This window comes from Muscardinus avellanarius (assembly GCF_963383645.1).
Source record: "Muscardinus avellanarius genome assembly, chromosome: 9".
Taxonomy (NCBI): Eukaryota; Metazoa; Chordata; class Mammalia; order Rodentia; family Gliridae; genus Muscardinus; species Muscardinus avellanarius.
The window spans coordinates 83,181,373-83,194,092 of NC_137795.1; the positions used below are offsets into that span (position 1 = coordinate 83,181,373).

Sequence of the window (12,720 nt, forward strand, 5' to 3'; positions counted from 1 at the left end):
CAATTTTAGTGTGCCTTCATATTATCTTTCTTCTATACCCTATCTATCAATCTGGGGCATGAAGTAAATCTGAGATTTATATGTAAACAAACATATACTGATGACTTATATGCCATGCACTATGTAAAGAATCACAGCATCAGGCCATTGGTAGTCCAAATCCTCAAAGGTACAGAGGCTTTAAGAAACGTGACTTCCAATCTTTGAAAATCTGTGCCTCATTTTTAATAAAGCTGGCTCTTACACTGAGCTTGAGGATTGCCTAAATAATCAGAAGGCATATCAAACACAAAGTATTACTGTTTCCAAAGGAATATAAAAGGGGGCACTATTGTACAGGTTGAATATTCTTTTGGGACAGGAGACATTTCAGGTTGTTCTGTGTATATATGTATGTATGTATGTATGTGATTATGGGGAAGGGGCCCAGGTAGGAACACAAAACTCACTGGTGTTTTATATTTTATACATATCTTTAAGGTAACTGTATACAATATTTTCAGTATGCCAGTGTTTTGACTGGTCCGATGACATCAGATGTGGAATTTTCCACTTGCGAATACTCAGGAAGTTTCAGATTTGGGAGAATTAAGGATTTTAGATTATGGATGCTCAAGCTTTTAGAACATTCAGATGACTATGTTGGAGGCAACACCTCACTGCATGCTCTTTCCCTCAATACTACGTCCCCACAATGTTCTCCTGCAGATCAACTTCACCTGAGAAATTCCTGCAGCCTCACGATATTATTTGAATAGATCCTTAAAATTATAATTATCAGGGAAAACTTTGCAAAGTGTGGGGGCAGGGAATATTTATACAAATAAAGATTTGATAAGGCCCACTTAGTATGATTTATAATGGCACTGTACATAAAAATGCAAGGAATACGGGCATGTGAATCATGTGGAAAGTTCCTAGGTACCATTTAATCCTTTTTGTTTCCTCTTTATTATTTGATTAAAATAAAGAAAACTATTTCGCTCCTTTCCAACATGACATTTCACAATAAAAACTAAAATAATGAACAAAGTAATCACTGACTACAAACCTAGACCCTGGCTGACCCAAATTATCGGCACTTTGAATCATATGCACCTTCAATTCAGATATGGACTCAGAATTGCAATCTGGGAATGTGCCTCTAAGAGTGACTTCCTTAGCCTCTTCTATATTGGCCATTATGCTCATCATATTCTTTCTTATAACCTCCAAGAATCCTTTTCATTTCTCTCCAAGTTCTCAGTTTTTTTTTCAGAAGTATAATAAACCACTGTCTTTAAGCATACCTTATTTGCCTGTTTTGTGTTATTGCTTTCTTGGTTTCAACTCTGATCCCACCTTTAGAAAATGATCTAGAGGCATTCAAACTTCCTAATTTGTGTTAACCTTGTGAGGCTGCAAAGATAATCCAGGTAAATGAGCGTTGGGAGCTCCAGCGCTCTTCACTACTGAAATCACTGTGCAATTGTAACTTTCATACTTCTATCGTGCGTGCAGCCCTGGGCATATCTGCTTAGGTGGCGTGACCACGGTGCTGTCGCACTGTCTAGATCATATTCACTCCTAGGATCAGAGGGCCTGACTAGCATAAGCTGACCACTAAGTTGAAAATTCCCGAGTTGGAACATTTTAACCAATAGCAAAGAAATACATATTTCTAGTTAGCTGTGCATTTAATGCTCTTAAGCTATCTCAAATTAATAGTCCATGAATATAACCTCCTACTAGCTTTTTGGACCATTTTAGCCAAGTGGAAAAAAATGAAAAATGCCAATCCTGCTCAGCTCCGGGTTCATAAAAACCAACCAGTTCTAACACGAAAGGGCCTTGACTGATGAGGGCCCTGAGTCCTAGCTTCCAGGGTAAAGTTCTTATCTCTGATTAGTTTCATTTACAAAATGAGGACCCTTTCAGATCTTGATGTCTGAGTCTCCAAATTCTCAAAGTTGGGAAAAGTGAGTAAGCAGCAATATGCATTGTAATGACAACAATTTAAGCTATTAAATCTTTTTACTGGATGTCTGACTACTCAGAGCTACAGAATAGAAATATACAATGGATTAGTGGATTTGCAATTGTCTTGTTACTTCCTTCTTTTATATAACCCAACTGTGTAATTTAAACTTGAAGTAACTTTTTGACATTAATTATTGGCTTGTGCATCAAATTCACATGAACATAGTTAAATTTCTGTTTCACTTAGACCTAAGAGGAAACCTGACTGCCAAGAACTGCTCGAGTTACCCCGAGCTAGCAGTATGTTTATAAAAAATGGAGGGGCCTTTCGAATAAGTTTGAACAAGGTAAATACTTAGATTATAGGGCTTACTAAAAATAAAATTACAAAAATAAGAATTACAAAAATTTTTATTGTGCTCAATGTTCAACATTTAGATGACATTTCCTAAGCATTCCAAATATTTCTGAATAGAATCTATGTAGTGATTTGCTCTTTTATTGAAGTTTAGAATTATCTTTGAAAATACCTGCATAGAGTTATATTGGTAGTCTCCTTAGTAGTACTGTGAATGCACCTGCTTGCCAATTCAAATGGTTTCTGGAGAAACACATTGTTTGAACAAGAGTCAGATTCGCATTATTTGAACAGCCATGGGAGAGTCTCCTTCACTAACAAAACGCAACAAGTATTTCCAGTACAAGTCAACCACTTTTAAGTGGCTTTTTGCCTAAGTTTCTTCAAGGATAGTATTCTAAACAAATAGCCTCTTAATTTTAGCAAATATTATGTCTACCTTAACACTGTAAAAGTAAGCTTAAATGCAGTATGAGAGGTAAAACTGGAGGCTGGATGATGATGACAGTACAGTTTTGAATGGACTCAGACTACAACATAAACGAGAAAACTTATACTTAGAATGACTGTAAAGTTTGCAGTTGTGTGGCCCAGAGTTAAGATATGCCTGGTGACTACCTGGGAAGGGACTCAACGGAAGCAACAAATGAGGCTGTGTGGTCAGTCTCATCGAGGGATAGAGGAGGAGCAGGCTCAAACAGTGCAAGACATTCAACCCTGGCCTGAGGGATGGTGGCTTTCAGCATGCCCAGGGGGTCCATCTAGGAGGTGGAATTGATCTATTTCTCTCCTCCAACATGAAGAGTCCGCCCGGGGACCAAAGCCTGGATAAATAGTGTTTGCAAGATGGTTTGGGGAGCAGTAGCAGTTGGGAATGGGTGGGAGACTTCATTTACTTAAGAGCTACTGCTGTATTTTAACAGTAAATTCAATTCTCAAAAGAGAAAGAAATGCCTCACATTATGAACTTAAGATTTAAAAAAAAAAAAAAAACCTGGGAGATGACTGTTCACATAGGTGTGCCCTCAGCAAACTAGTCTCTCTGGGTCTCTGCATTTTACTACAAACTAAGGTGACTCTTCCAGATTCCTACAGAACCTTCCAGTTCCAGCACTCTACTAAAAACGATTTCCTAGACAATTCCTACTGGAAACATGTATCTAATTATGGCAATTTGAACCATTACCTTTGCTATCTATAGAACAGACTCCTGGGGGCTTGTTTTTAAAATTAAGTTTGCAAACATTTCTCCTGATGCAATCTCATCTCTCAGAGGAAAGAGGCAAAACACAAAGCCTTTACATCAATCTTTTCTGTTTTCCTTAGTAGTGGGCTTCCTTGGGCCTATCCAGACCTGGAATTACTTACGCACAGCCCCCTCTACCCCGGGGCACACCTTCTTCAGTGCTTGCGTCTGCTGTCCTGGTTGCATGGCAGTACAGGAAACTTACCAATGTAACTTTTGTATTCACCAAAGAAATTGTCTACCCCTTCACCCAGGGGAAGATTTCTAACAAGCGCTGTTCCACCTGTTTCACCTAAGAAATCACCCTGGTCCCCTGCAAACCCAGCTCCAAGAACAGCAGCCAGGCTAGGTGGACAGGAAGGCACCCCAGCCGTTGGGAATTAAAGTAGATTGGAGTTGAGTTCTAAGGTGACCACAGCAGGGCTGAGACACCCAGGCACAACTACTGCAGGGCTAGCATGGTCCATCTGTCCAGGTCTCAGGGATGGTGAGACTGACAGCGCCTGCCAGCACCAGCCCCGTAGGAGACCAGTGCACTGCAACCTCTCACCTGGAGGGCGAAAGCACCTCCTTACCCCAAAGATTCCCTTGCCCTCAAACTAAGAATACAGTGTCCTGCCTTTCGCAGAAGGACGGCAGGCAAGTGCCCCAGAGCTCTTCCTAAAGAAACCCCAGGGATAAGTGGTGGCAGGAGATGGCAGGTCCCTCAACTCACCTTCTGCTGCCTCCGGGCCATGTCAGTGGGCTGCTTGGCGTTGAAGGGGTACGCGATGCACCGCACCACGAAGACGTAGAGCTGCAGGCGGATCCTGCGCTCCTGCTCCTCGTCCAGCTGGCGTTCGGGCTCCTCTCGCCCCTCGCTGAGCACCGAGGGGCTCGGGCTCACGGGTCTGGCCGCACCGCCGCCGGAGCGCCCCTGCGCGTCCCGCCGCCCTTCCCGAGCCGGGGCTGGCTGCGCTCGCTGGGAGCCGCCGGTGGCCACCAACACATCGCGGCTCTCCTCTTCCAGCCCCTCGTCCGACTCCTCTTCGCTGGAAGACGGGTCCAGCATGATGCTCGGGGAGCCCCGCCGCTGGGCTCGCCGCCCCCAGGCGCCTCACTCCCGGGCAGCTGCACCCGCGGGTCGGAGGGAGCCCGGGGCTGACCGCGGCGGCTGCAGAACGAAAGGGAAAGTGGCCCGGGCTTTCCGGACACGTCGAGTTACACCAGGAGTGTTTCCTACACCAGGGCGCCAGGGGCGGGCAGGAGCCGGAGGAGGACGCGGAGGGGGAGAGGGGGAGCCGCCGGGATTTTATAGGCGGAGTTAGCGTTGGGGGTGCGCCCTGGTGCCTCTGGGACCGCGCGGCCCGCCGGGGCCCGAGGGCCGGGGGATCGATCCCTCCCAGCCCGCCCGAGCGCACGGGCGCAGGTGGGGGACCTGTGGCGCCTACAACAAGCAACACGTGGAATGAAATGCGAGCGGGCGCGGGGCCGCGGGGTGCGCGTGCGCGCGGCTGCACCTGAGCCCGGGCTGGGGGGCCTGGCGCGCAATTTGCAAAGGCTGGGAGCACCTGGGTGGGATACCCGAGTGGGCGCCCACCTGCGCTCGATCAGTCTGCTGCGACCCCAACACCCATCCTTTCTTCTCCCGCCACCTTTCTAGGGAGGTGGGGACGGGGTGGGGGCGGGGAGGGCAAGCCCCTCGTAAGAAGTGACGGAGGGGCCTGACCACCGCTCAGACCTGAACGTGATGCCCAGGGTGGAATCTGAGCTCAGAAAAGTAGAATCCAGGCGGTTCACCTTTTAAAAATTGTTTCGAGGAGACTTTGAAAAGTCTCTCGCCCTTCCCTGCAGCTGCCTGACGGTTGCGTTGAAGTACAAATGATTCAAGTCAGTATACATACATGGAAAGAAGACGACGAGGCTTTCTTTTTAACCTGTTTTATTTCTGCAGACGGATGAGCAAGGTAGATTTTTATATTTGCAAAGTGACGCTCTGATTTAGCTCAAACACAGCTCAATTGTTTTCTGGGTTGGGATGCTATTGACTCAAAACTGGCTGGGTGGTGTAGGCATTCAACAAATATTTGGCCCGCACGTGTCCTGCACTGTTAGCCTTTGGTGGAGCCTGGGGTGGATCGGACTTGCAACTGAGGGTCGCTGTCGTTTTTGGCCTCAAGTGGGCGTCTAGTACCTGCACCTGGAGCCTGTCGTTTCTGCTCAGGTTTCTCGGCGCCTGTACCACCTCGCAGTTTATTTTCGTGATTCTGTTAACTTGTGCCCTCAGTCCCTACAGGGCGAAATAGGAAAAATGTTTTTGATACAAGGCAGAATGCCAGCGGCCAGGCAGGATGGAGCTCAGTAGTAGTAACAGGAACAAATTCACCACCAGATACTCTGCTGCCCGGAAAAATAGCAGTTTAAGGTTTAACTAGCCACTTCAGCAGTGAGATGCACAGGTGAGACTTTCCTTGTGTGTTTACTGACATTCTCCGTAGATGTTCAGAAAAGACAAGTAGATATTTACACCTAGAGAAAGTTGCCTATTTCTCAATTCCTAATTGATCCCATAGTAATTAAGGTCTTTAAGGGCTTGGCTGCAAGCTGAAGACCAAATGCTAAGAAATAGCAAATGGAAAATATATATTTAAAGATAGTATTTTAATTATGACAAAGTAAACAATAAATTGCAATCTTACTCATTAAGGTCCTAATACCCGATGCTTATATAACACTTCACGTTTTGCAAAACTCTGTGAAATTATCTAATCTGATCATCAAAGCAACCTTCCAAAGCAGGTGACATTACTATTATGATTGCCCTTTGCACTAGATTTTGCACTAAGCTCTTCACATACATTATCTCTGTTATTTATTTTTATTTCCATGGCACAGATAAGAAACCTGAGGTTACAGAACTAGCAACTAGCAGAATAAGATCTCAGAGCTGCTCTGTTTCCAAATAATGGCCTTTTCTACTGGAATTTGATAATGATAACAAATCAGTATGCTAAATATAGGCTTATTAATAAAGAAGAACAAAATTACGTCATTTGCAGGAAAATGAATGGGCCTGGAGAACATTGTGTTAAGTGAAATTAGCCAGTCAGAGAAAGTGAAGAGTCATATGTTTTCTCTCCTCTGCAGGAGCTAGGGAGCTAGGGAGTTATCAGGATACAGGAAGGACTTTAGATGATGGTGGTGAAGCCCCAGTGGAGGAAGGGAGGTGGTGGTCTAGGGGAGCATGATGGTGGGGGGAGGAAGAATTAATGAAGGAAATACTATTGACATTATGGTTATGTACTTATGTGAGGATACCAACGCCAATCTGTATGGGGAAGGTGGGGATTAGGGAGGGAGCCAGGAGGAAGCTCACCAAGTACTGTGTGCCTACATCAACGTCACTACCACTATGAACTGCATTCCTATCTAGATGGTTAGTAAATCAAAGATCTCCAAGCTTTGAGAGTCCCATGGAGAGACAGCTATTTTTTTTTTTAATAATATAGACAGTTTTTTCTCCAGGAAGAGGGAAATAGTTTAACTTTTTACATCCTGACATCCTATATACAGGACACCCATTAACACTTAAATTAGCAAAAAGTTATCAGAAGTGGTGACTTTGTTGCTATATTTAAGGTTTGTTTGGTTTTTTTGTGTTTTTTTTTGTTTTGTTTTGTGTTTTGGTGGTACTGGGGGTTCCTGGAAACCCTTCTACCTCTGTGCTACACTCCCAGACCTATTTTATATTTTTATTTGGAAACAGGGTCTCTTAAGCCAGTGAGGCTGGCTTTGAACCAACACGATCCTGTCTCCACATCCCAAGCGGGGATTACAAGCGTGCACCACCCCTCCCGCTTGATTTAATTTTTTTTTTTTTTGTCGGTTTTGGGGATGAAACCCAGGGACATTCGACCCCTGAGCTACACCCCCTGCCCTATTTTTCATTCTTTATTTTGAAATCAGGTCTCACTGAGTTGCAGAGGGCCTCACTAAGTAGCTGAGGCTGTCTGTGAACCGCGATGGATCCTCCTGTCTCAGCCTCCTGAATGCTGGGATTACAAGCGTGTGCCACCATACCTGGCTAGATTTAAGTTTCTATAGATGCCCTATATATAGGATGTTGGGAAATAACCGATTAATAGGCATAACTTAAATATTCAAAAGGCAATAAAGAGACTAGTTAAGATACTCATGAAATATATACTGCTTAAGAGTGTATGTTGAAGCTCTACTAGTATAGCAAGAAGAACAAGATACAGTTCTTAAGAAGCTTACCTGTTACAGAATGACAAATGAGAAAACCATTTATTAAAAAAGGAAAGTAAAGCCGGAAGTGGTGGCTCACGCTTGTAATCCCCAACTTGGGAGGTAGAGACAGGAGGATTGCGCAGGTTCGAAGGCAGCCTCGCTGGCTTAGGAGAACCTGTTTCAAAAAAAAAAAAAAAAAGATCCTGGGTTGTTTGTTTTGCTAGTGTAGACTCTTTTGAGCTCTTTGTATATTCTGGATATTAGCCCCTATCAGAATGTATACTATTTATGTCCAATAAAAAAATTGTTAAAAGAAAAAATAAATAAATAAATATAAAAAAAAAACTGGTCTGGAGGTAGAAGGGTTTCCAGGCATGGTAGTGCAGGCTTGTAATCCCAGCGTTCAGGAGGCAGAGATGAAAGGATAGAAGTTCACAGACAACCTCAGCTACTAAGTGAGGCCCTTCGCAACTCAGTGAGAGCATGTTTCAAACATAAAAAAGGACTAAACAATAGGGCTGGGGGTGTAGTTCAGAGGTAGAATGCCCCTGGATTCCATCCCCATTACACCCCCCCAAAAAAAAATCAATACTGAATTTACAATTCAATGATTGTTTCAATGACTGTTGAGATAATGGTAATACAGAGAAGAATCAAATCATTCTGGAGATAGAAGAGAAAGCCTTCCAGGTTTTTTAACCAGTATCTTGAAGAGTGATTCAGAGCAGTTGATGTGTGTAGATGGGATGAACACCATTTGCAAATGGAGGAGACTTTTTGTCACGTTTGCACAACTGCAGGTAAACTGGTATGCTTGGAGTGAAGGGTATAAATGAATATGTGGGGGATGAGGCTGGGACCAGGAAAGGATGAGCCTTGTATGTCATGGTTTGGAATTTAAACTGTGTCTAGCAGAAATAGGGATACACAAGAGTTCTAAGTAAGGTAAGACATACTGTGATCTGTAAGAGTTACATCAATCTGGAGCAAGTTGAGGTCAATAAAACCAAGAGGAGATTACAAAGGAAACCTGAGAGGGAAACAATGAAAACTTGAATTCAAGACAGGGATGAAGAGGAAGAAGAAAGTGTAAGAGACGGACAAGGAGATTATTGGATGGTTTGTGAGGGGCTGAGGAAGAGGGTAAGCATAGAATATGCTTTCCAGGATGAACAGTAACTAAGAGATGAAATATGGACTTATGGACTTGTAGAAGACAACTTGCTTGAAAAAGCATCAGTCTTTAAAGGGGTTTCCGCAATGGTCTGTGAAATTCTAGAGGCTGCTAGAAATGTAAACCTGTCACTCAAATCTGGATACGGAAGCCACTAACATATTGGTAGTATTTGAAGTTATAGGTATGAATACTTAGGTCCAGAAATTATGTGTTCAGAGTGAGACAAGGGGTCAAAGATGGAACTCTGAGAAACTCTTCTTGCCTTTCATCCAATTAAGGGGTAGTTGAAGAAAAGGAGCATGAAATGAGGACCTATCACCAGCAATTAATTGTGATCTAATAACTTCCTGTTTGATGTTATTGCTAAATTGGTTCATTACATATTAACTTTTCAGGACATTATTTCAACCAATATTAATTAGATGGTGCCCTGGAATAAATGATTAAATGATGCTCAACGTAAGACCATGACTGGTTTGTGCCGTTTCATAAACACACATGTCACACTTAAACTCATTCAATGATTCATCTTTACTTTTGTAAAGGTGAGCATAAAAACAAATTGAAGTTACACTGCTTTTAATGAAACACCTCTAATGCGAAGGAAAGATGGATGCACAGTCATAAAATAAAATATAAAATGTGTTTTGGAAATGATTTTTAAGGAAATAGGTTATGTGACCTGAATAGCTAGAGGTGGACTATTTTCTGGCTGGTAAATGACTTGTGCATTTGACCTGAAAGGGAAGTATTAACTCTTTCAAGTCACAAATGACGTGATACTTTTATTACACATATTTTGAGGGCATCAACTATAGGCTATTCAGTTTCCTGAAAATAAAAAAGTGCAATTTAGCTCTTGAGAAGAGCTAAAACAGATATGTAAAACAGATATGACCACACAATAAATAACTGTGGTCTAATAAAGTTCTTATATATGCTATGAGGCATTTGATTAAAAAAACTAAAAATATCCCTTAAGTGTTTTAGAAATAGAAAGACTCTTGTCTTTTGTGGTGTAGCTATAGCTAAAATTATTTTACAACAGAAATAAACTATTTTATATGTCCAATGGAAGGACCAGTTTTGCAATATACATATATAAAAATTATATACATGCATGCCATATGTATCTAAATTTATACATACACAAACTCACAACCAATTAATGAAAGGCGTACACATTTACAAGAGTAAGATAAAAGCAATACATTTCCTGAGTCATCAACATGAGCATTTATATCTTAAGCAATATCCTCCTGAAGACCTCATCTAAATCTCTTTTCTTCTATTACTGAACTTTGTCCCGTTATTCTCTCAAGTTAGAATAGGAGTCCTAGCAGGGAATTGTTCTGAGACCCAACATTTTACAGCTAATGGGTAAAAAACATATATGGATGATCAGCACCAACGAACCAATAAATGAGTAGCACATGCATGCCCGTGTGCGCAACTGCCCCCCAACACACACACAAAACAGAGATAGAGATAAAAAATAAAGTACTGAAAATATTATCTAGTATATAGTAAGTTTTCAGCTACTGCTTAATGTTTTACTTTTATTACGGTCACATTATTAAGCTCATATTTAGCCATAGAATTATAGGAATGCAATGTAGGATAAAGTCAAATGATTCTATGTATTTGTTTATTGGGTTTTTACACAGCTCAAAATTTATATTTCTCAATTATGAGCCTTGAAACAATTAGACTAAAATAACTACCTGTTTTGGTTTGGATAGGAAGTGTCCTCTAAAGACTCATATGTCCAAGGCCTGGTCCCCAAGGCAGCAATGTTTGGACGTTGAGTTTTTTGTGAAGTGATTGCATTGAGAGGGCCCAGCCTCATCAGGAAATTAGTCCACTGATAGATTAATAATTTCATGGCATTTGGGGGAGAAGGTGGGAACTGTAAAAAGTTGGACCTAGATAAAAGGAGCAGGTGAGTGGGGTCATAGCCCTGAAGATGTTGTTGTTTTTTTTCTCTCTTTCCCTTCCTCCCTTCATCGGTTCCTGGCTGGCAAGAGCTAAGTGGCTTTCCTATTACACATCCTCTTCCAAAGATGTTCTGCTGCACCTCAAGCCCAAAGCTACAGAGCTGGCTGACCATGGACCAAAACATGAGCCCAAATCCATCTTTCCTTCTCCAAGTTGTTTTTCTCAGGCATTTGTCTTAGCAATAAAAAACTAAAACATTTGAAAGTATGGGTTGTGATATTTTATTAATATCTCAGAAATGTCATGATTTTTATAGGAAGGTTTGACTTCAAATAAGAAACTGCCATTATTCTGCTCCTATTAAATCTACAGGCATTCATTAGTGATTGATTACAATTCTGTCGTCTTTAATTTTTCATGTCAGGAGAAATTCGAAAGAAGTAAACAAAAGTGAATTGGATTATAAAGTGTAGGGAGGAAAAAAGGTAGAAATACATTGTGACCTTTGTGTTCAAACTGTCAGGAGGAGAGTTGCATTAATTCAAGATACATGCACCTATGTGATTATTATGGTCTCCAGAGAAGCAGATATTTAGTGTTGATAGGATGTTTGTGTTTTCAATGTTAGTAGAGCTACAGACTAGGTGAGATTTTTTTGTGATAATGGATAAAATCTAGGAATTGTATTCATAAATGGATAAAGCAATAAGTAGCCACAGCCTTTTCTCTCTCTAGCTTTTATAGTTTTTTGTACTTTTATTGACTTTGTTGTTGAACACATTTTCTGCTGGTCAATAACATATATTGAGTGTGTATTTTATAAGAAGCATTACACTAGGACATTGTATGGAGAGAATCACATTGATTGACTGGGAATTCAGCCTAAGTCTGACTTAAGAGATGAAACTACTACTATCATTAAAAAAAAAACCCACTATATCGAGAATTATACTCACCATAAGAAAACTAGAGTTTTGAAACAAAATTATTAAGATAGTAAACATGGCATCAGGTGGGGATATAGAGATGTGTATTTATTACTTATTTACTATTACTCTAGTATATAATAATTATTATCAAATGTTTTGTTCTCAGAACCCACTTTTGTTTTTGACAGTTGTTAATGACTTCAAAGACCTTTTTGGGCATGAATTATACTTACCAATTCTTTCATATTAGAAAAATAAAACTTCTGTAAAAACATAAATAGTTATTTAGTCACCTAAAATAACAAACCTATCGTGTAACATAAATTACATATTTCATTTAAATGTTTTCAAAATAAAATGTTGTGTGAGAAAAGTGGCACTATTGTACACTCTACAAATCTCTTCACTGTCTGGCTTAATAGATTCATCAGAAATCTATTAGTTTCTGCATTTAATCTTTTGCTCTACATTGTTTCTGCTCAAGTATGAAATAAAAACATGATTTCACATAGTACAAAAGGGTGTACTTAACAGCCTTTTTATGCACTTATGGATATTCTTCTTTGATAATACACCAAAACTCAACAATAGTAGTTTCTTAAAGGATATATATATATAATGTAGAATGGAAACCATATCAATAAAATTTTATTAGGTGGTATTGTAAAACCCATTAGAGTATCTTGTACTCTTACATATGCAAATTGTGTAGTGCCATTTGTGGATCATTTCAAAAATATTGGTTTACTGAATTATATATTTTCCAAATGTTGATATGTTTTATTGTACAGTATCAAAAATTACATTAGCAGTGTCATAATAAAAGTTTTTTGGGGGTGTACTAGAGATTGAAACCAGGGGCATTAGCTACACCCCACAACCC

The 12,720-nt window shown here is 40.8% G+C and overlaps 1 protein-coding gene across 15 annotated transcripts in view; it reads right to left on the minus strand.

Moving 5' to 3' along the window:
• The window catches only part of CADPS2 (calcium dependent secretion activator 2), a gene marked incomplete at both ends in the record, with an annotated part of 558,610 nt that extends 553,996 nt beyond the window's left edge, over window positions 1-4,614 (minus strand). For all 15 annotated transcript variants that reach the window (XM_080700894.1, XM_080700893.1, XM_080700890.1 and 12 more), the window contains one exon: window positions 4,279-4,614. In XM_080700894.1, the coding sequence (XP_080557020.1) occupies window positions 4,279-4,614 (336 nt within the window). The remainder of the gene's footprint in view (window positions 1-4,278) is intronic.
• Between the last annotated feature and the right edge of the window lie 8,106 nt (window positions 4,615-12,720).